At 38.8% G+C, this 23,989-nt stretch overlaps 1 protein-coding gene and 1 long non-coding RNA gene across 7 annotated transcripts; one reads left to right on the top strand and one right to left on the bottom strand.

Annotated features, from left to right (window-relative positions):
* Positions 1-650: 650 nt before the first annotated feature.
* LOC111841546 (polymeric immunoglobulin receptor-like) lies at positions 651-10,218 on the top strand. 6 transcript variants are annotated; one of them, XM_072710596.1, is made up of 10 exons: positions 651-982; positions 1,154-1,468; positions 1,640-1,954; positions 2,126-2,437; positions 5,814-5,835; positions 6,222-6,304; positions 6,953-6,999; positions 7,182-7,250; positions 7,776-7,865; positions 9,622-10,218. In XM_072710596.1, the coding sequence occupies exons 1-10, from the start codon at positions 739-741 to the stop codon at positions 9,631-9,633; spliced, it is 1,509 nt and encodes a 502-aa protein (XP_072566697.1). In that variant the 5' UTR covers positions 651-738; the 3' UTR covers positions 9,634-10,218. The 6 variants fall into 6 exon arrangements, with proteins under 6 accessions (XP_072566697.1, XP_072566696.1, XP_072566695.1 ...); XM_072710595.1 differs by having other exon boundaries at positions 5,811-5,835; positions 7,779-7,865; XM_072710594.1 differs by having other exon boundaries at positions 5,811-5,835.
* Positions 10,219-21,488: 11,270 nt separating this feature from the next.
* Positions 21,489-23,456, bottom strand: LOC111841102 (uncharacterized). The gene is made up of 3 exons (XR_011990198.1): positions 23,410-23,456; positions 23,158-23,226; positions 21,489-22,151 (listed from the first exon to the last, which is right to left on the bottom strand). It is a non-coding gene; the product is annotated as an uncharacterized lncRNA (long non-coding RNA).
* Positions 23,457-23,989: the final 533 nt, after the last annotated feature.

Here is a 23,989-nt window from a genome sequence, read left to right as displayed (position 1 = left end):
TACAAATATGGATTATTGGTTAAAAGTAACTATTAGCCAGCTTATTTTTAATAATAATTCAGTGTATACAATATACATGAGTGTGTGTGTGTGTGTATGTCTGTTACATTCTGTTACAAAGTATTTCAGTCATGTATTTAAGCCTGATGTTTCCATAAACATAACACAATAATCTTAGTCTCCCCCCCCACCGAGAGACATACCGTTTATTAAACACTGGTATCAGATTTAGTTTTGATCAATACCATAAATGAGACCTGGAGAAGTAAGAGGGTCAGTTCAGGAGGTTAAATATAAGTAATATGTTAAGGAATGTCCTTTAATGTAAGTTAATCTACAAAAAAATGCAAAGCATAAATACATAAATTAACGTACCACAAAAGAGCATCAGTTTGGCTCTGTAACTGATGTTTGGCCAATATATGTACATTTAAATAATTGTAAGCAGGCAAAGTAGAGTTTTGTTGCTAGTGTTATACTAACTGATCAGTTAATCATTCATTAAACTTTTATTTTTGCAAATTCGGTGAAATAAAACACTTCAGTAATCTACATAGTGAAGTACTGCAACCTATAGTGGACTGGTACTGACTTTGTGAATATGTGTATATGGTATAAGAGGGAGTGAGAGTTAATCAGCTTGGTAATTTTCATACTGTCCCTGCAGCTGTGTCCACAGTGAACACGGTGTCTGTACAGAGTGGAGGATCTGTCACCATCCCATGTTTCTATAGCAACATGTATCAACATCAGGAGAAATACTGGTGCAGAGGGAGTGACTGGAGTTCATGTACTCCTATAGTACGCACTAATAGCCCAAAGAAAAGTGCTGAAGTGTCAATCAGAGATGATCCTGGCCAGCGACTCTTCACTGTGATCATGAACAATCTGAAAATTGTGGACTCTGGTTACTACTGGTGTGGTGTGGAGATCAGCAGAGGTTCAGCTGTGGGAACACGGGTTTCCCTGTCAGTCACTGAGGGTAAGATGTCTGTACTGCAGACTGCATGAAATGCATAGTATGTAATGTCATTCAGTCAGAAAGAAATGACATTAACACAAACACAGGAGAACCTATTTTAATATATAAAAGAGATTAAGTTATAGTTTTGATCAATACCTGAGCTTGGTGATTTTCATTCTGTCCCTGCAGGTGTGTCCACACTGAACACGGTGACTGTAGAGAGAGGAGGATCTGTCACCATCCCATGTTTCTATGACAATGAATATCGACAGCAGGTGAAATACTGGTGCAAAGGGAGTGACTGGAGTTCATGTACTCCCATAGTACACACTGAATCTCCAAATAAAAGTGGTGAAGTGTTAATCAGAAATGATCCTGGCCAGCGACTCTTCACTGTGATCATGAACAATCTGAAAATTGTGGACTCTGGTTACTACTGGTGTGGTGTGGAGATCAGCAGAGGTTCAGCTGTGGGAACACGGGTTTCCCTGTCAGTCACTGAGGGTAAGATGTCTGTACTGCAGACTGCATGAAATGCATAGTATGTAATGTCATTCAGTCAGAAAGAAATGACATTAACACAAACACAGGAGAACCTATTTTAATATATAAAAGAGATCAAGTTATAGTTTTGATCAATACCTGAGCTTGGTGATTTTCATTCTGTCCCTGCAGGTGTGTCCACACTGAACACGGTGACTGTAGAGAGAGGAGGATCTGTCACCATCCCATGTTTCTATGAAAATGAATATCGACAGCAGGTGAAATACTGGTGCAAAGGGAGTGACTGGAGTTCATGTACTCCCATAGTACGCACTGACTCTCCAAAGAAAAGTGGTGAAGTGTCAATCAGAGATGATCCTGTTAAGCGAGTCTTCAATGTAACCATGAACAATCTGACAACTGGGAACTCTGGTTACTACTGGTGTGGTGTGGAGATCAGCAGAGATTCAGCTGTAGGAACACAGGTTTATCTGTCAGTCTCTGAGGGTAAGATGTCTGTACTGCAGACTGTATGAAATGCATAGTATGTAACGTCATTCAGTCAGAAAGAAAGGACATTAACACAAACACAGGAGAACCTTTTTTAATATGTAAAAGGGATCAAGTTACAGTTTTGATCAATACCTGAGCTTGGTGATTTTCATTCTGTCCCTGCAGGTGTGTTCACACTGAACACGGTGACTGTAGAGAGAGGAGGATCTGTCACCATCCCATGTTTCTATGACAACAAATATCGACAGTATGTGAAATACTGGTGCAAAGGGAGTGACTTGAGTTCATGTACTCCCATAATACGCACTGACTCTCCAAAGATGAAGGATGAAGTGTCAATCACAAATGATCCTGTTAAGCGAGTCTTCAATGTAACCATGAACAATCTGACAGCTGTGGACTCTGGTTACTACTGGTGTGGTGTGGAGATCAACAGAAGTTCAGCTGTGGGAACACGGGTTTACCTGTCAGTCACAGGTAAGATGTCTGTACTGCAGACTGTAGCCAATGAGATGCACAGTATGTAACATGTCATTCAGTCAGAAAGGACATTAACACAAACACAGAGGTAAATTACCTGCGTGAAGTTGCCCCCCCCATATGTATCAGATTTCAACCAAAATGGTCTCAATTGTATGTGCTGCGTTTGTGCCGGATTCTGCCTTTAAAATTTTTGTTTGTGCTGTATTAGTTTGTGAGATATAAATGTTTGTTTACATGGTCACGTGACACCAGCGTGAAGTTAGCCCCCCATTTGCATTTGACTTCCACCAAACCGATGGCAATCGTACGTGTGTGCTGCGTTTGTGCCGTTAAACCTATCCTTGGTGCTGCTTTAGTTTGTGAGATATCAAAGTTTGTTTACATGGTGACGTACGTGACACCAGCGTGAAGTTAGCCCCCCCATTTGCATCTGATTTCCACCAAACCAATCGCAATCATTTCTGCGTCGTTTGTGCCGGTTTGTGCCATTAAAACTGTCCTTTGTGCTGCCTCAGTGCAGAGATATTGCTTATTTACGTGATTGCTGTATAGTGCTCAGGCTCATGTTAACAGAAGGTGGAGAATTTGATGACTCCACGACAAAGCTGCACGTACAGTACAGTACTTAGTCAGCCCCGCCAGCCAGATGCCGCATTTCAAAATCGTGCCAAATAAAGCGGTTAACACCCATATGCGTTTCGTATGTAGCACTTTGTATTCATTTTATGCTGCTATTTAATGAGGGGGCGCTGTATTTTCATGTGAGCAATGCCATTTTAGAAATGGGGGGGGGGGGGGGGTTCATATTTTTGAGGTCTATATCTGTGCATTATCTATACACACACACACACACACACACACATACGTATTCAGACATACATATTTTTCCGCTATATTTTTACAAAGGCAGTAAAACTTCATTATTGGACATTTTTATTTAACCGCCATGTGCAACAAGTAAGAGGGTGCATGGGAAGGTAACTTAGACATCACAATACACAGTGCAGGAAAAATGACAAGAGTTTATTATACATTGTTGTACAGTATTAAGCATTAACTGGTCGCGTTTGGTGCTGGGGCGTTCACTACCTTGTAGCAAAACGCTATGTATGTCTGCCAGAGTCCTGCACCGGGTCGGGTACCCGTAGATAGTTGCTGAAACGGGCGGATTTTAATGTTCTGTAATTTTACGGGCGGGAAATTCATTACACACGGGTGGGTAGCAGGTCAGTCAAAACAGTATTGTAGCCTGCAAAAATAACATATAAGCAAAAATATCTATGTATTAGACTATCTTGTAGTAATTGTCATCATCACAATGTGTTCAGTATGTCGGGGGTACCTTAAGGCTTATGGTGCTTTCGATTATTTCTTTCTTGTTTTTTTTATTATGCATTCAACAATCACATCTACAACAATAAAGAGAAAAAAAACAGCAAACAACAAACAACAATGAGGGTTATATACAATAAACCAAAGCGTATTATATTAACTTAGGTTTTCGATTATTTCTCTCCAAGTTGGAACTCGGATGAAAACGTCACGAAAAACGTCACTTCCCGTCGGAAACACGCCTCTTTTATGACGTTAATGTTAAAGATGTTGTTGTCCGAGTTGCCCCAGTGACGTAATTTCAACATGGCGGCTTACATGCTCAACAATAATACTGTTTTATAAATCTTTAAAAATGTTTATTTTGTTAAATGTATTAATAGTTATAAATGTAACTGCACGTGTTCAATTTAGAGAATACCATATCATGACCGTAAACAGTATCCTATCATGCAATATCAGATTTTTACCATAGTTGTCAGTGCCTTTGGTTTGTTTGTAGTTTGTTTGCCTCTCGAAAAAAGAATATTGCTATGAATGTGCTAAAATATTTTATAAAGCTTTTAATGTGGTTTGACTAGTTTGTGTTTCTTGTTTGTTTGTCCTGGAAAAAATAATCTCACTCCAAATCTGCTAAAATATAAAGCTGGGTCACTGCACTGACTGGCTGGGGTAATTATAGTCGCCCATCGCCGTTCAAATGACATAAGATATACGTACGTCTGAAGTTCATTGTAGTAACTAATATTGGGTAACGAGTATTAAGTAACGAATACTGGACTGCTGAGTACTTGGTAGTATCAATTACTTAAAAGTAGCGGATAACCACATCACTATGGGGGACTAACTTAATGGCGGAATCACGTGACCATGTATATAAGCAATATCTCTGCACTGAAGCAACACAAAGGACAATTTTAACGGCACAAACGCAGCACACACGATTGCCATCGGTTTAGTGGAAATCAGATGCAAATGGGGGGCCAACTTCACACTGATGATGTCACCATGTGAACAAACATTTATATCTCAGAAACTAAAGTAGCACAAAGGATAGTTTTAACGGCACAAACCAGCACAAACGCAGCACACACGATTGCAATCGGTCTGGTGGAAATCAGATGCAAATAGGGGGCCAACTTCACACTGATGACGTCACCATGTGAACAAACATTTATATCTCAGAAACTTAAACAAACAAAAATTTTAACGGCACAAACGCGGCACATACGATTGAGACCAATTTGGTTGAAATCTGAAACATATGGGGGGGCAACTTCACGCAGGTGAGAAACTTAATTTACTGTCAGTTACTGATGTTTCATGGCTATAATTTCAAGTGTCTGGATAAATGTACAGGAAGATCAACTTGCATAACAGCATTACCTCTGAGGGAGACATCCCATAATACAGCCTGATGACCTCATTCGATACAGGTTCTGCTCTTTATCAAATACATGAGCATCTGCTCTGTGTCTTACACCTGGGGGCTGTACTGAGGCCTCAGGATTCACCTATTTCTAGATTATGATACATTTGTATAATTTGACAAGTATTACAGATCTGACTATTGTCTCAATCAGACACACAGTCAATTGCCTGGAATGTATTATGAAAGACATCAGCTTACTGGAAATGGACAAACAGCCATATTCATCTTACAGCAGTTTATAATGTGTACAAATCCAGTTTGGCAAACATGAAATGTACGTTTTCACTGTCATACATTAAAAACTGTTGTTTTTTTTTCTTTTCCTTTTTTTCAGACATTTATAGGGATTAATTGCTACTAAAGGTATACAGGCTGGGTGATTGTCTGCAGGTAGTTTCTAACTGCAGCAAAGGCCAGTGTTACAGCTGCACTCTGTAATGTCTGATCCAGTTCTGCCATAAATATATTGTGATATATTAATAACATCATTTATCTCACCTGTCCACTATCTCTAGTGGCACCCTGTGAACAGGGTTGTTTATTTTTAATTTAACAATCCTTTCTCTTGTTTCCACTGCTGTCCATTTTTGGCACATGATGAAGAAGGATGGATTATTGAAAAACAGAGGTAAGCATTCAGCAGCACTTAGGGCAGTGTGGTGTCCAGCTATGAGCATCTACCTGATCACACAGTGATGGGAAACTTCTGTTATTTTATGAGAACATGGTTTTTCTTTGTTTCATAATTATAATTTCCCTGTGATGGCATCACATGCAGGGTGAAAATGGATGGATGGATGGATGGACGGATTTTACAAAACAATATAACATGCTTAATAATCACAGTAATACTGACAGTTAAAATTCTCTAGCTATTTTTATATTCTTTGTTAATGTCTCCTGTTCCTCGCATGTATCCTGTGTAATAGTACAGATGTGGCTGTAGTATGTTGCTATAAAGCATGTAAGACTTTACTGTTCAAATCCACCCTCTCATTCAGCTCCTTGGTGTAGCTTGTTTCTGTATGTAGGACTGGGCTTATCGGTGCTGCTGTTGATCATCATCATCATCACATGGAAAGTGTGTGACAAACACAGTGAGTATCTGCTGATGCAGACGGTGTATAAGTGACCTGACTGTCTGAGCAGTGATGCTTGTCCCTCTGCACTCCTGTAAGCAGCAGCTACAACTTCATGCTTTTATCCTTTTCCAAAGACGGCTGGACAGAGACACAGACAGCAGCATTCAGACACACAGGTTATACAGTAACATTAAAACACAAAACATGGTCACAGTCCCTTTGGGAACACAGACTAAAAACAGTGCAGAGCTAAAAACCACTGTGGAACAAACAAGACACCAGAGCACAGCAGCCCTGAAGGATCCTTCCTCCATGATCCTGCAGACTTTCCTCTGACCCTCTGAGTCTGTGTCCACCCAGCTGAGCTTATAAAACCCTAAACAAGTTAGTTATTCCAACCAGGGCCAGCTGGGCATCATTAACTGGGTTACCTGTAAGTGTAGGTTGGTAATCAGATTTCACCTGAGATGCCAATGGCTCATATACATTTGTGTAGTTTTATACAGTTATTAGACTGACTAACATTTTCACACTTATGTACATGATAACCAAGAGGAAATTACCATGTGTTTGTCATACAGCAAATTATCAGAATCAGTTGAAAGTGAGTGATGTGATCAGAATAAATTCCTTTGGCTTTATTTCTCATTTCTTTCCTTGTAGAGAAAAAAAGGGCCATGAACCAAAATCCAGGAAGTACAGAATTAACAGTGAGTTCATGTTTAATATGGGGGGAAAACTCTAGAAAATTCCGCAGGGTTTTGTATTTTCTAAAAACAAAAAACAAAACCAAACTGTTAACAGCCAGTAACCCACTGAGAAGTTTATCTCTGTAAATAAAGCTGATGTGAGGAGTGATTGTTTTGAACGCTGAGTTGTGACTTTTTTCTAGTTGAACCCAGACCATGAATTTGCTGTCATAGACAGAACTGGCATCATAAAGGGAAACCCGCTAGAGCAGGTAAAGCACAAAAATAACATACATATGATGGTGTTTATGAGTGTAGCTCCTGTCTCTAAACATTTAATGTTATTAGTGTGTAACGAGACTGCATTTTATGGCTTATTTTATAAGCCAGTTGTTAAATTGTAATTAAAGTCTCTACATGGAAAAAAGAACAAGCATTTGACAGCACATGTAGAAGTACAAATCATTAACTGATGCACAAAATTATTACAAAATTCACCAACAATTATATTTGATTGCTGTCAATTTAAGAATGGACAGGTGGTTCTGTAGAGATACATGGTCATAATGTGTTCCTGTTTGCGGCCTCTGAGACACCACAATGAGAGTAAAACGTGTATCAATAATGTCCTCACTAGGTAGATACATCTACAACTCAACTGATCTGTCACATCCATGTGTAGCAGAATCAGATGTAATATACCATGAAGTCCCATGATACCCTGGAGTTTATGGATTTATGGTTTTTGTACAAAGGTTGGTCTTGTACCTCCACTGTAAACAGTTATATACTCTCAGCAGGTGTCCTCTAGATGTTCTTCTCACCATTCTGTTGTAAGCTCATCCAAGAGTGTGGTCTACAGCTCATTCACCCTGAAGCACATAGAGGTGAGTTTGGACAATCTGTTCTAACATGAGGTGTGATAAATTTAATTTGTGATGCTTCATACATGTTGTATGTTTCATTTGACACTGTATACAGCCATGATACCAACATCATACATGTAGGTTATTTGGCTTCAAATTAAAAGCTAGATGAAAGTGAATTAAACAGACTTCCCAGAGTCTGATTTCCTGTTCCTGTAGCAGTAACATTACCACACCACACTGCCTGAAATGCTAAGGAAGGTGTTACTGCCTAGAGTTTAGATTCTCTGCCCGAGGCCGAGCCCAGACTTGACCCGACCCGACCCGTGGGCCGGGTCGGGCCGATATTTCCTGCCACTATCTTCGGGCCGGGCCGGGCCGGGCCGGGTCGGGCTGGGCGGGGCCATGATCAAGCATTTGTGTGTGTTTTTTTTTTTTTTTAAATCATTACTTAATTAGCCTAATTGGGTGGAGAGCTATGCCATAATTATAAATGTAGCTCCCTCCCGTAAGACACGAGCACAAGAGTCCTTTGCATTTAACTGAGCCGACGGTTTATTCGAAAGACAGTGGCTTCGTTATTATCACCATCATGGCAGACGTGAGAACTAAATACAGATACGGAAACACAAAATCAAGCACATTTACTTACAATATTAGCTAACAAACATTGAAATTCAAATGAAATATAAACATAAATAACAATAAAGACAGCTTAGAGAATTCATATACAGTTAACACGAACCTCAGTTAGCATTTACATGGCTAAATACAACAAACTTAACTAAAACTTAATTAACACATACCTCGTTGGCTGCTTACGGAAGGATTTAACCTTTTTCTTAACCCTTTACTTAAAGTTCGATGCCGAGCACACAAACTGGTTCCAGCAGCAAGCGAACTGGATAAGTGAAAACGTGCTTTTCTTCTAAACGTGTCTTAATACTTGCGGACATCAGAACAACAGTTCCGCTATTACCTATTTTGTTTAAAAATATTCTAAAACTTATATTTATTAAATATGCCATCCAAAGTTAATTACTTGTTCATTTTCTGTGTTTATCATTGTTCACGTTTTTTTTTCATTCGGATCTATTTGCGATCCATTCTGAATAAACAAACAATGCAGTTTACATGCTTCGTCCTTGTTGCATTTTTCATTAAGATAAATCTAAACTAATTTCTGCAGTTCAAACAACTTAGAATTGTAGTTGAGAACGTCTGTTACAACGGCTCACGTATTAAAAAATAGTCGGGTTTAAATCGGGCTCGGGCTCATAATTACAGTTAATGTGTCGGACCGGGTCGAGCTCGGACACAAGGTGCACGGGCTCGGGTAGGATCGGGTTGAATTTTTTGGGCCCGATCTAAGCTCTATTACTGCCTCAACCTGAACTAACGCATCAAGTACCAATGTTCATGCTTATCTGTTCCTTTTCCAGTAGGGGGCAGCAACACTGAGCTGCTGTTCAGCATGACAGCTGTGAGGGACACACAGAAACTGTAGTGATGACTTTGCAGTGACTGCAAAGTAAAAAACACAAACAAAAGAAAAAGCAGAAACAAAATGAAAATGTGCTGCAAATTAAAAAACACAAAAGAAAATCTTGAATTGCAGCGCATTTTCATTTTGTTTCTGCTTTTTCTTTTGTTTGTCTTTTTTGAATTTCAGCGCATTTTCATTTTGTTTCTGCTTTTTCTTTTGTTTGTCTTTTTTGAATTTCAGCGCATTTTCATTTTGTTTCTGCTTTTTCTTTTGTTTGTGTTTTGTCTCTAGGGGCCACCGTGATAATCACCAGAGAGGAGCATCTTACAGTGATGTCAGCTGTATTTAAACGGCATGCAGCTCTCTCACATTACAGTATGACAGTAAGAATCAGCTGGTGTGAAACACACATTCATGGCTGTTGTGCCTTTGAACCACAGTCAATGTGCTATTGGCCTCACTTGTACTTTGCTTTGGACAAAATAGAAAAAATCTATTTTCTTGGCGTTCTGTGAATTGTTGCTTTTCATTCATACAAATTGAAAAAATATCAATGACTATCCTGTTTAATTAGTATAAAATAAAATATCTGTTACCACAATATACAGTTGAGAAAGTATTTGCCAATGTCTGTTTTTCTCTTGTGTATATACAGTATTTACCAGTGGGGGTTTACTGAGGTCTATGGGCTCTGGCTTTAATTTTAAGCTCTTCTTACACACTTTACTGCCCCCTGCTGGAGCAGCTTCACTATTTTGCTGCTTCCCTGCTCTCCTCTGATTGTGGAATTAAAAGCTGCCCTGTTGCTGTTATATTATGTATCAATATGTATCTGACTTGCACAGTATTTGTTTCATACATAACATTAATAAAAATGCTTTTCATCAAGCCTGCAGGCTGCAGTGGTCTCTCAGTGTGTAACACAGATGATTTTTGTCTTTTAGGTGTATGGGTTTGAATCCTGGCTCTCAGTCTGTCATTTTGTAGGTTTTCTCCAAGTCCTATGGTTACCTCCCTCAGTGTTGAAATAAATATCTGTGGCAGTCAGAAACAATAAACTGCCTGTATGTAATGAACTGGCATCCCATCCAGGGTGTCCCCTGATTTGTGTCCCGTACTTCCTGGGATGTGCCCCAGGCTGACTGTGACCCCATCCTGGGTAAGAGGGTGAAAGATAGATGGCTGATTTTTAAACTTACAAAACCCATAAAAGGGAGGCAGTGACGAAATGGAGAATCAGGAAGTGAGTGTCAGTCTTTACAGACCTGAGGTCAGTGAGACACACATAAGGGTCCTCTCATGCTTCTCTTTATCCTCTTATTCACTGATGGGCACCCAGGTGAGGATCACTTACTCTGGGACAGGCTCTCACTCCATGGGGCTGTCATCACGTGACAGCCCCATAAGCTTGTCTATGCAGTCTGAGCCGGAAACAGAATTGATTAAAAAAACAAAACAAGTATGTCTGATACTTGATTTGATCTCTGATAGTACATTCAGTGTAATGGAAAAGAACCATCATGACAGAAATTCACACATTAATAAACTAAATATACACAGACTAAATATAATAAATAATAATAATAATAACAATAATAATTATTAATAATAATAATAAACTATGCACCCGTTTGTAAGGAAGGTTGTACATTAGTAACTAATTTCTATATCCAGTGCTGTCATGTCACATAACATAAGAATGAACGACTCGAAAGACTCGAGGAATTAACTAATCAATTCTCTTTCTGGCTCAGACTGCATAGGTTAAGCTTATGGGGCTGTCACGTGATGAACGAACGACTCAAACCCGAAGACTCGAGAGATGAACTAATCAATTCTGTTTCCGGCTCAAACTGCATACTGTAGGTCAGTGTTGGGAAAGTTCATTTTCTACATGAACTAGTTCAAAGTTCAGTTCACACATTTTAAAATGAACTAGTTCAGTTCATAGTTCATAACTCAAATTTTTTTAACTAAGTTCGCAGGTTTTATTTTTTCCAGTATGTTGCTGCAAGCTGTTACCCTAAGAATACTGGCATTTTCCAGTTGTTGCCCCCCATTCAGTCCACACTCGTATCCAGCTGCAGCTTTCACCCTACAGTATATTCTCAGAAACATGAGGAAGAACGTGCTGCTTGAATGGTTTTTTTAATGAGGAATTAAGAAACAATCTGAGGTAGGAACCAGGCTGAGGTAGGAAACAAGGATGTACCACAAAAAAATTCTTTTAGGTGGACATATGAAGTTTCATTCATCATTGAGACAGAAGTAGTGCCGCTGCCTTCATCGGATTTTGCCTCCATTCATCCTTCGCAATTTAATGACGCATGCGCGGTGTGACTCTGTGGTGGATGGTGTTGCCAGATCTGGTCTTTCCCCCTATATAATAAAGCCCGTTTTAGATTGTGTTGTGGCGGTTGTAACCTAGATATTGTACAGTCAGTGGTTATAGCCGGGATTTTGCCTGGCTCCATGGAAATCTGGCACTCTCTAGAACAAAATTGAACTACGAGAGAACGACGTTCATAAACGCCAGAATGAGCGCGTTCACTTTCACGTTCATCAGGCAGATACTATACAGCACGTTCAGTTCACGTTCACCCAGAATATGAACAAGTTCATGAACGATCGTTCAATGAACTCGTTCAGGCACAACACTGCTGTAGGTTAACTTATGGAGCTGTGACGTGATGAACGAACGACTTAAATCCGAAGACTGGAGAGATGAACTAATCAATTCTTTTTCCGGCTCAGACTGCCTTGGTTAGCTAATTGGGCTGTCACGTGATGAACAAACGCCTACAAAGTTGTAATGCATTTCCAGTTAAAACTATCTGTTGAGCCAAAAAGCTACAGGAAAATTACAGTAACTGGTACAGAAAACATGTCCTCCACCATCTGGAAACATGGTTAACAATTATACACTAACTACTAAGCTACAAGTTTACATGTCGTTTAATGTAAAAGTTTACATTTACATTAAACGACATGCTCTCGTGGACAGTCAAAATACCATTGAAACTGAACCAAGAGTGCTGTACATAGCAGCAAGCTAACGCAAAACGAAAAAATCTGTGCCGTTAAGACATGCTAACTTCTGTAACCACAGCAGCTTTGGGAATTTAAGACAATAACGCTAAACTAGCTAACACTATACGTACAAATGGATATAGAATTTACTGGGCTGACCAAGCTTACCTTCAGTTTACAGGAGAACGATGGGTGGACTCAATATAGGGATTTAGGTAGTGAACTTGCAAAGCAGGCTGAAAAGCCGTGCGGCCGTTTCCATTGCCTTGAACATAAATAATCTGTATTCACATGTATTATGCTGATAACAACAATGTTGATATTTGTAAATAAAAGTATATTTCCTGCACCTGTCATAGACATCCACATGACGTCCAAAAAAATTACGTTCAAATGTTGAATGTCATATTGACGTACAAGTTGGGTCATGGATGGACGTTCAAATTGTGGACCTAGTTTGTACATTGTATAGATGTCCAGAATTGGTCATGGACTGAGAGACCCAATATAGACATGATCTGCACATCTATCCGACGTCCAATGTTTAGTGGTTTAGAGCTAATTTCGATTAAAATTTATAACTATAGATACTAGGGGTGCGACGGTACAGGTATCCCACGGTACGGTATGTACCTCGGTATTTGGACCACGGTTTCGGTTCGGTTTAAACACAACACTACAAATAATAACACAACAAAACTAATAAACTGCCTCTTATTTATGTATAAAATATGTATACATGTATAAAATTCAAACTCAAAATATAAACAAAGACACTTTTAAAAATGTTAAAGTGCCTCTTAAAGTGCTCTAAACACTATATTCCACTTGAAGCTCTGTGCTTGAGCCAAATCGTTTTCGATGCCTTTGCGCGCTTTGTCATAGAGGTCAGGAATTATAACGTCGCTGAAATGTGTACGGCAGGGCACAACATAACGTAGGTTGAGTGTTTTAATTAAGTGGCGAAACCTCGCATCTTCGACAACAGAAAAGGGTTGCAAATCTTTAGCAATGAATGTTCCCACTGCACAGGTTATTTTCTTATGTATGTGGCAGGGTATGTCTGTTGAAAATCTTTTTCGATAGACATTTGTTTACCCGCAGTTACCTTTTTGCCTGTCCTCCGTTCAGGAACCGTTATATCAGCATGACTACGCTTGAGATGCTTAGCCATATTGCTTGTGTTTTCATTAGTGTATGGGACACGTGTTAGGCAATGTTTACAAACAGTGACTTTTCTATTAACTGTTTTGACTCCCTGGTCGTTGTATTCTACAGCGAACCTGAAAAAATTCCATACTGGACATTTGTATGAAGCCGGTGCTTCTTCAAACTTCTGCCTCTCAACTGTTCCGCTAGTGCTGGCCATACTTGTTTGTTTTTCTTTTTTTCCGCGTCTGCATACGGAGCTGCGAGCTCAGCTCCAGTTACGTCAGTGTGAGAGAGAGCGAGTGGGTGGAGCCACAACAGTGATTGGACATTAACTCACGGTGGAGGGCTTTCGCTCATTGGCGCTTACTGCTTAACAGTAGTCTGATAAGCATTAAGCACCATTTTCAAAAGGAAGTGCAAAACCGAAATACCACAGTACACAAGGGCGTACCGGACCGTGCAGCGCATACCGAATGGTCCGGTATTTTACCAAGTACCGTTGCATCCCTAATATAAACTAGGCATATCATAGTGCATGCGAAAACAAATACCATAAATGAATAAATAACCCAAAACATACTAGTCTATATATTTTTAAAAATATGATTCATGCTATTAAAGTAACTGATGACAGTTACACTCCCACCAAAATCCTGTGTGATTTTTAAATATCTTAATGGGAAAATATATTAACTTTGCTATGAATTTGAACTACATCTTTAATACTCTTCTTTCATTATTTATTTAAGATCAGCTACAGATCCAGACTAAAAATGACAGAGAGTAAGTGCAAATACAGTCCCTCAATCTGCCTCCATTAGTGTGACAGTCTTCTGAATAGGGCGTTCAAGGTAAGTAGGCTTGGAAGTACGTCTACCCTTTGGATCTAGTGTAGGATCGCTGATCAACAGCTTCAGCTTCCTCACTCTTCCATCCCTTCCTGGTAGCGCTTCAGTGACCTTGGCCAACTTCCACTGGCTGCATGGAGCCATGTCATCCAGTAGAAGAACAATGTCATTAACCCACATGCATTTCTTTGGTCTTTGGTCCACTTCTGCCGACACTGAGGATTCAAGACGTATTCCTTCTTCCATCGCATCCAGAAATTGTTTGCCAAAAACTGGACCCGACGCCATCTTTTATGAAGATAAAGGTCTTCCCTAACAAATTGTCCAGGAGGAGAAGATATTATTGTTGACTTCATGGTCAAGATATGATTTGGAGTCAGGTGCTCTGGGCAACATGCATCACAGAGATAATCAGTGGTTAAATAACAGCCATGACTTCATACAGGAATGTCCTGAGAGAAGAGCAGTCAAGTTGTCTGGATGACTGTTTCAGAATAGATGTTAAGACACTTCTGATGGTGTGAATTTGCCTTTCCCAAACACCACCCATATGACTTGAAGCTGGCATGTTCATGATAAACTCACATCCTTCTTCCCTGAAGTCCTCTTTCTTCATTTCACCTAATGCCTCAGCAAACTCTCTTCTAGCACCAACAAAGTTTGTACCTTGGTCGCATCTTAACTGACGAATTGGTCCGCGAATGGAAATGGCAGCGCGTAGTGCATTAATGAAGGAGAAGATCATCAAACATCTCGATGTGCACTGCTCTAGAAGCCATTCAGGTAAGCAAACTGTAAAAAAAAAAAAAAAACTCAAAAATTCAAGGCAACATGCTGCAATACATTTTTGAGTTAAGCTAGTCAACTCAATTACAAAAGTTCAACAAACCTATAGACAGAGGTTCAGCTAACTTTGACTTAAGAGTTAAGGCGACACTGTAATACAAGTTAGCTTAACCTAGGTACAAAGTTTCAATAAACTTAGATTGTTAAGTTGTCAACACTATTTTGCAAGTTTGATTAACATAGGTACAGAGGTTTAGTCAACTTTGTTTGAGGAGTCAAATTAAATTTAAATAAACCTGCCTTGTTTAGGTGACATTTTAAGAGTTAATGTTTTCATTAACTTTTTTAAATAGTAAGATTGCCTTGTTTAGAGTACTAAAAAACTTCTATTACCATTAGAACCTACAGGCTAAAAAGGAAACATTGGATCAACTTAAAATATTACTTCATTTTTTCAAACTTTTTTCAAGTTTGGTTAATATAATTTTTTCAGGTCAGTTCAACTTAAAATAGTCAATCTAATACATTAGATTTTTTGCACTTAAAACCAATAAAACTGCTCATGCTCAACTAATGAATATAATTTGAAACAACTAAATAACCCAAAAGCCAGTTTACTGAAACAGTCCACTTTATTACAAGACATTGTTGCATCCTTGCATAAATAGCTATAAACAAGATACAGTGGCCAGAAACAGTACCTTTTGTTTTTAGACCACAACTTGGGATGGGAGAACAAATCAAATAATTTTGCTCATTTAATATTCAGATTTTTTATTAAGCTTAATTTTTAGAAACCCACCACGATTGAGGATGGTATGGCACTGATATTGGTCTTAACCACATGTAATTACAAGTTCTTCGTGGTTGATGAATGCTAATTGGTCTGAGTGGTATAGCTTTTATGTATATACATCCCCAAGGAAATCTTACTATTACGCTTTGCAGCACATTCTGTTAAAGTCAATATATCAATTGCAGAAGTACATATGGTCTCAATGCATTTCCTAGGGAGTCTAGGCTGAGCATGGAAAGAAAGCAGATTATTTTCCATAGCTTTTTCTGATGCCTTCTCTAAACCGCAGAGGCTACGCCATCTCACCTAATCACTGGCAAGCGCAAGTTTTTGTTCTCTTGCCCTATTCATCACAATCACAGTGGATTAAAAAAAAAGAAATCTTAAGTCAAAGACAGTACTGTATCATGCTATGCAAATATACATCCAGCACCATTGGTCTACAGGGGAGTGGGTGGTACCAGGAGCTGCACAGAAAAGGGTATCACAGCTGTCCTGACACCTTTCTGCATATGTTAATCATCCAAGGGCAGGACCTGCAACCAAATGCACTGCTACAACATTAAAATACATACCATTCTGGAGACATGGCCAGTACATCTCCAAGAGTTTTTCCTCTGACTTGACGTCAACATGCTATAAAACCACCAGAACCACAGCTCTCGAATAAGTCAGAACTGAGCCAGCAAAACTTCAATATCAAACAAGAAAAAGCTGTAAGTCTTTTTCATGTCGGTGGGTAAACCTGGGATGGCTCTATTGATCCTCATGACTTGTGCGCATATTAAAATGGGGCAGCTAAGAAACTGAAGTTGAACACATTACAGAAAAGAATCAATCAATCCTATATGAAAATTTTTGGTCAAACCAGCTACACCCTTGTGACACTTTTTTCTGTGGGTTCTAATGATAATATAAGTTTTTTAGTACTCTAAACAAGGCAACTTGAAATATTACAGTTGAATCTTGCTATTTAAAAAAATTAATGAAACATTAACTCTTAAAATGTCACCTAAACAAGGCAGGTTTATTTAAATTTAATTTGACTCCTCAAACAAAGTTGACTATACCTCTGTACCTATGTTAATCGAACTTGCAAAATAGTGTTGATAATTTAACAATCTTTTTATTTATTTTATTGAAACTTTGTACCTAGGTTAATCTAACTTGTATTAGTGTTGCCTTAACTCTTAAGTCAAAGTTAGCTGAACCTCTGTCTATAGGTTTGTTGAACTTTTGTAACTGAGTTGATTTAACTCAAAAATGTATTTCAGCATGTTTCCTTGAATTTTTGAGTTGGCTGAACATTTTTTTTTTACAGTGAGTAATGGTACAGGATTTCTGCATCCATTTAAAGTGTCCTCGCTGTAATTATATAGTGTAACAGTAAATGATACATAATGACAGTGTCCTTTTACAGAGAATATCCTCTCTATATTTATACAGTGTAACAGTAATGGTGCAAGATTACAGTATCCATTTACAGTGTGTCCCCTCTGTAATTATAATGTGTGACAGTAATGGTACACAATTACTGTATCCATTTAAAGTGTCCTCTTTGTAATTACATAGTGTAACAGTAATTGGTACATAATTACAGTATCCATTTACAGGGAGTGTCCTCTGTAATTATACACTGTAACAGTAAATAGTACATAATTACAATATCCATTTACAGTGAGTGTCCTCTCTGTAATCATAATGTGTGACAGTAATGGTACATGATTACAGTATCCATTTACAGTGAGTGTCCTCTCTGTGATCATAATGTGTGACAGTAATAGTACATGATTACAGTATCCATTTACAGTATGTCCTCTCTGTAATTGAACAGTATTATGGGAATGGTGCATGATTATATTATCCATTTAAAGTGTGTGTCCTCTCTTTGGTTATACAGTGTCACAGTAATAGTACATAATTACAGTGCTGATTTACAGTGTACGTCCTTTCTGCAGTTGTAAAGTGTAACAGTAATGATATATGATTACAGTATCCATTTACACAGTTTGCTCCCTCTCCAGCTCTCTGTTGACATCAGGGGTGAAGTGTCATACAGCTCAGTAACTCGAGTTCCATGCCATCAGATGTACTGTTAAATGCTATAAATGTTAAATGTTCCTTTCATGTTAAATGTTTTTTTATGCTTTTCGTGCCCATGATCAGAGGCATTATTTGCAGTTTTCTTGCATCAACTACTATCTGCCTGCAGTGTGATTAAAGTAGTTTTGTGATATTGGCTCATGGTGAAGTTCAAGGCAGTCCTGGAAATAAGTGTATCCATGCCTACAGAAGTTAACCTGAAAGGGATTCTTGTACAATCGGAGATGGAACTGCTGGTTGGACAGGTCATCACCTACTTTTCTTAGCTATTGTGCGTCTGCTTCTAAAGATTGAAAGTGCTTAATATGTATTAAACCATTTTATAATGTGCACACAAAATGAGCTTGTAATATCTTCGCATTTTATGTACCCTAGAATGCTCATATGCATTTTATTCTCCTTCGATTGGAGGGCAACAAGATATAACAGAATTTGATGATCCAGGTTTTCAGCACCACGGACAGCACCGACTTACTGTCACTTAGAATCAGAATTCACTTTGCCAGAATTCACTGGCCAGGTACATCTGCATGTACTGGAAATTTGTTTTGACAATATTGGTACATACATTTATAGACAATATAGAAAAAAAAATTAAGAAATAAAAAAATACAGTGGTACCTCAGAACTTGAACTTAATCTGTTCAGAACTCAGGTTTGAATCCTAAAACGGTCTGATCAAATTTCCCCCATAAAATATAATGGAAAACCAATTAATTGTTTCCCAGCCCCAAAAATTTACACCAAAATATGGTTTTTATTTAGCATTTAAACACAAAACAGGATAAAATAAGAAGAGCATATACAAAACACATCTAAGCACATTTATCAAAACAGTACTTTGTAAAGTAAGAAAACAAATGCCGAACATAACATTTTTTTCTTAATGGCTTCCAATACGATAAAGAATGTACCCCAACACTACCCCAAGTCATGCACCTACACTGCGCCAACACACAGCAAATGTGCCAGTGTTAAATTAACACTGCATGGTGTCTATATGTGACCACACCATTCAGTGTTACCTTTAACACTTTTCAGTGTGCAGTGAGTGTTGTTTTTACAGTGTTAATATTAATTAACTCTTATAGTGTTCAATTTACAACCTAGAGTGTTAGGACAACGTGTCTCCACCTCTTCCCAAATTGCAAGCTCATATGGGTGGCACACAAGTACAAAATGGGTGGCCCATATCTGCCCTATTTTAATGTGCACTCATTTGAACTCATTTGGGCATTCAGCTGCTGTGTTTTACTAACCCACCATAATAAGAAAGACTTAGACCAATATAGCCTTTTTTCTTTTTATGCAAGTTGCATTTCAGTTCAGCTCATTTTAATCAAAAAACTGTACTGAGAACTCTCTGTGGTATGAAAGTGCGTGAACTGTATGGCACCAAACACAGATTTTGAAGCTAGACTCTGTTAGACTGCGGCACATAATTATTTAGAAGGGCTGAAGGAGTGTATTTCCGCTAAAGCAGATGTAATGGGTGGTGGCCTCATTGGTTTTAGACCACAACTTGCAATAGAACAAATCAAATCACTTTGCTCATTTAATATTAAGATTTTCATTAAGCTTAAGTTTTAGAAACCCACCACGATCGAGGCTGGTATGGCACTGATATTAGTCGTTACCACATTTCTAATAATCGCATTATCTGTATTTTTGAGTTGCCTGTTGTATGTTAATTGATATGGGCAGTGTAGTTTTTACATATGTGCATCTCTGATGAAATCTCAATTGTAAAGATACAGAAGATCCAAATGATCTTCCTGGAAAGAGCAGACTTAGAAAAGAAACAAAATGATTGGTTTTCCATAGCATTTTCCTTCCAGCCAATGCCATAGAGGCTAAACCACCCCACCTGGTCCTTGGCTGGAATGTTAGAGCCATTTCGGTGGTTATTGTTCTCTTGCCTTATTCATCACAATTGCGGTGGATTAAAAAAAATCTGTTAAGTCAAAAACAGTACTGAGTCATGCTATGCAAATATACATCCAGCACCATTGGTCAACAGGGGAGTGGGTGGTACCAGGAGCTGCACAGAAAAGGGTATCCCAACTGTCCTAACACCTTTCCACATGTATTAATCATCCAAAGGCAGGACTGGCAATCAAACATACTACCACACTATTAATATATATACACCAATCTGGAGACACATCCTGTACATCTCCAAGAGTTTTTTCCTCTGATGCAATAACAACATGCTCACAGCTCTTTAACCTTCAAGATTTGTCAGAGAAAAGCCAGAAAAACTTTAATACAAAGCAAGAAAAAGCTGTAAGGTCCTGTTTGGTCAGAGTCTTTCTCATGACGGTGGGTAAATCTGGGATGGCTCTTCTGATCCTCATGACTTGCTCGCATATTAAAATGGGCCAGATGTGTGGAGGTGGAGACTCATTGACTTAACACCCTTAACACTTAATGGTGTGGACCCATATAGACACCATGCAGTGTTAATTTAACACTGGCACATTTGCTGTGTATTAGAATATGGCATGCGGTCCATTGTTTATTTTTATTGTTACTCTGCATTCGTTAATTTCTTTGTAAATCTCAGTCTTTTACGTTGTAACATTTGCACAACTGTTGCATAACTTTTTGGTGAGCGATGGCCACCAAAATGATTTAAAGTACAGTGTACCTGATATTTTCAATAAAAAAAGCACCAACAAACGATGCTATCACAGTGAATGCGAGGCTGAGACTGAAGCGTTACTCTTTGTTTCCGCTGAGAGACGTGCCGCGTAACTCATTTCCCGCGCGTAAAAGTCTGATGGTGTAGTGCAGTTTATCTTTGGTCTGCACCCAACCAGCCAGTTACAGATGAGGTAATTTAATGGCTGTTACACCAGAAACCAGTAGATTACACTGGGATATTTTCATTTGGTGTAGACAAATAGTTGTGCAATATCCATCTGTCTATTCAAATTCTGAATCCACATATCCTATTCATGGTTGGAATGGGTCTGGAGCCTATCCTAGAGGATATGAGCACAAGGCAGAGAACAACCAGGGATGGGGTACCAACCTATTGCAGGACACACACAGACAGCTCCAATTAATCTCAGCATGTTTTCAGGTCATGGGGGGGGGGGGGACAAAGTACCCAGAGGAAACCCGACAACAACACAGGAAGAACATGCAAGCTTCACACATGGAACTATGGCAGAGGCTTCAACCCAGGGCCTAGAGATACAAAGCAACAGTGCTAACCACTGCACCACCATGCCACCCCCTGATAGCCATTCCTGTGGGATTTCCTGTTACTTTAACTATGTATACCTACTATTGCAATTTTTTTCCTGGGAAAAATATTGTGTATAATCTAATTCTGTTATACTATTAATAGTATATAACTAACTCCTGCCTATCAAACATCTGAAAGACAAAAATCATCTGTGTTACACACTGAGAGACCACTGCAGCCTGCAGGCTTGACGAAAGGCATTTTTATTAATGTTATGTATGAAACAAATGCTGTGCAAGTCAGATACATACTGATACATAATATAACAGCAACAGGGCAGCTTTTAATTCCACAGTCAGAGGAGAGCAGGGAAGCAGCAAAATAGTGAAGCTGCTCCAGCAGGGGGCAGTGAAGTGCATAAGAAGAGCTTAAAATTAAAGCCAGAGCCCTTAGACCTCAGTAAACCCCCACTGGTACATACTGTATATACACAAGAGAAAAACAGACATTGGCAAATACTTTCTCAAAATACTGTATATTGTGGTAACAGACATTTTATTTTATACTAATCAAAAAGGATAGCCATTGATATTTTTTTCCACTTGTATGAATGAAAAGTAATTCACAGAATGCCAAGAAAATACATTTATTCTATTTTGTCCAAAGCAAAGTACAAGTGAGGCAAATAGCACATTGATCATTGTTCAAATGCACAACAGCCATGAATATGTTTCACACCAGCTGACTCTTACTGTCACACTGTAATGTGACAGTGCTGCATGCCGTTTAAATACAGCTGACATCACTGTAAGTTGCTCCTCTCTGGTGGTTATCCCTCCCCATCACTGCAGTATCTGTTTGTCCCCCACAGCTGTCATGCTGAAGAGCAGCTCTGTGTTACTGCCCCCTACTGGAAAAGGAACAGATAAACATGAACATTGGTACTTGATGCGTTAATTCAGGTTCAGGCACTAAAACCTTCCTTAGCATTTCAGGCAGTGTGTTGTGTTAATGTTACTGCTACAGAAACAGGAAATCAGATTGATTGATTAATCTGGGAAGTCTGTTTAATTCACTTTCATCTAGCTTTTAATTTGAAGCCAAATAAACTGCATGTATGATGTTGAAATCGTGGCTGTATACCAGGGTTCTTCAACTCTGGACCTCGATTCCAAATCCAGGCCGTGTTTTCAGTTCTCCCAGGTAGTTGTTTAATAATTACTGATTCTGATTGGTCAGAGGCATCACACCTGACTGACAGGTAAAGGAAGGCTGCAAAACCAGCAGTGCTCAGACCTTGAGGACCGTGAGTTGAATAACCCTGCTGTATACAGTGTCAACGGAAACATATGACACGTATGAAGCATGACAGACTAAATTTATCACACCTCATGTTAGAACAAATTGTTCAAACTCACCTTGTACAGAAACCACAAATCCATAAACTCCCAAACCTCCCATGTGAATCACTGTGAAATATCAGGGTATCATGGTACTTCTTGTGACATTACAGCTAATTCTGATACACATGGATCTGACAGATCAGCTGAGTTGTAGATGTACCTGCCCAGTGAGGACATTGCTGATACACATTTTACTCTCATTGTGGTGTCTCAGAGGCCTCAGACAGGAACACATTATGACCATGTATCTCTACAGAACCACCTGTCCATTCTTAAACCGACAGCAATCAAATTTTGTGATAATTTTGTGTATCAGTTAATGATTTGTGCTTCTACAAGTACTGTCAAATATTTGTTCTTTTTTCCATATAGAGACTTTAACTACAATTTAATAACTGGCTTATGAAATAAGCCATAAAATGCTGTCTCTTCACACACTAATAACATTATATGTTTAGAGACAGGGGCTACACTCATAAATACCATCATATGTATGTTATTTCTATGCTTTACCTGCTTTGGTGGGTATCCCTTTATGATGCCAGTTCTGTTTATGATGTCGTATTCATGGACTGGGTTCAACTAGAAAAAATCACAGCTCAGCGTTCAAAACAATCACTCCTCACATCAGCTTTATTTACAGAAATTAATGTCTTAATGAGTTACTGGCTGTTAACAGACTTTGGTTTCTGTTTTTGTTTTTAAAAAAACACAAAACCCTGCAGAATTTTCTACAGTTTCTCCCCATATTAAACATGAACTCACTGTTAATTCTGTACTTCCTGAATATTGGTTCATGGCCCTTCTTTTCTCCACAAGGAAAGAAATGAGAAATAAAATCAAAGGAATTTATTCTGATCACATCACACGCTTTTTTGTTTTTAGTCTGTGTTATCAAAGGGACTGTGACTATGTTTTGTGTTTTAATGTTACTGTATAACCTGTGTGTCTGAATGCTGCTGCCTGTGTCTCTGTCCAGCCGGCTTTGGAAAAGGATAAAAGCATGAAGTTGTATCTTCTGCTTACAGGAGTGCAGAGGGACAAGCATCACTGCTCAGACAGTCAGGTCACTTATACACCGTCTGCATCAGCAGATACTCACTGTGTTTGTCACACACTTTACATCTGATGATGATGATGATGATGATCAACAGCAGCACCAATAAGCCCAGTCCTACATACAGAAACAAGCTGGACCAAAGAGCTGAATAAGAGGGTGGATTTGAAGAGTAAAGTCTCACATGCTTTATAGTAACATGGTTCAGCCACATCTGTACTATTACACAGGCTGCATGTGAGGAACAGGAGACATTAACAAAGAGCATGAAAATAACTAGAGAACTTT

The sequence above is a fragment of the Paramormyrops kingsleyae genome, chromosome 4 (assembly GCF_048594095.1).
Source record: "Paramormyrops kingsleyae isolate MSU_618 chromosome 4, PKINGS_0.4, whole genome shotgun sequence".
Taxonomy (NCBI): domain Eukaryota; kingdom Metazoa; phylum Chordata; class Actinopteri; order Osteoglossiformes; family Mormyridae; genus Paramormyrops; species Paramormyrops kingsleyae.
The sequence above is the reverse complement of the archived record's forward strand: the minus strand, read 5'-3'. Positions and strand labels throughout refer to the sequence as shown.

Excerpts from the sequence above, each read along its gene's own strand:
- LOC111841546 (XM_072710594.1), top strand. The coding sequence starts at position 739 with ATGTATCAACATCAGGAGAAATACTGGTGCAGAGGGAGTGACTGGAGT. Across the intron at positions 2,438-5,810 it reads GGTTTACCTGTCAGTCACAG|AAGGATGGATTATTGAAAAA; the intron begins GTAAGATGTCTG and ends CACATGATGAAG. Across the intron at positions 6,305-6,952 it reads GAAAGTGTGTGACAAACACA|AGAAAAAAAGGGCCATGAAC; the intron begins GTGAGTATCTGC and ends CTTTCCTTGTAG.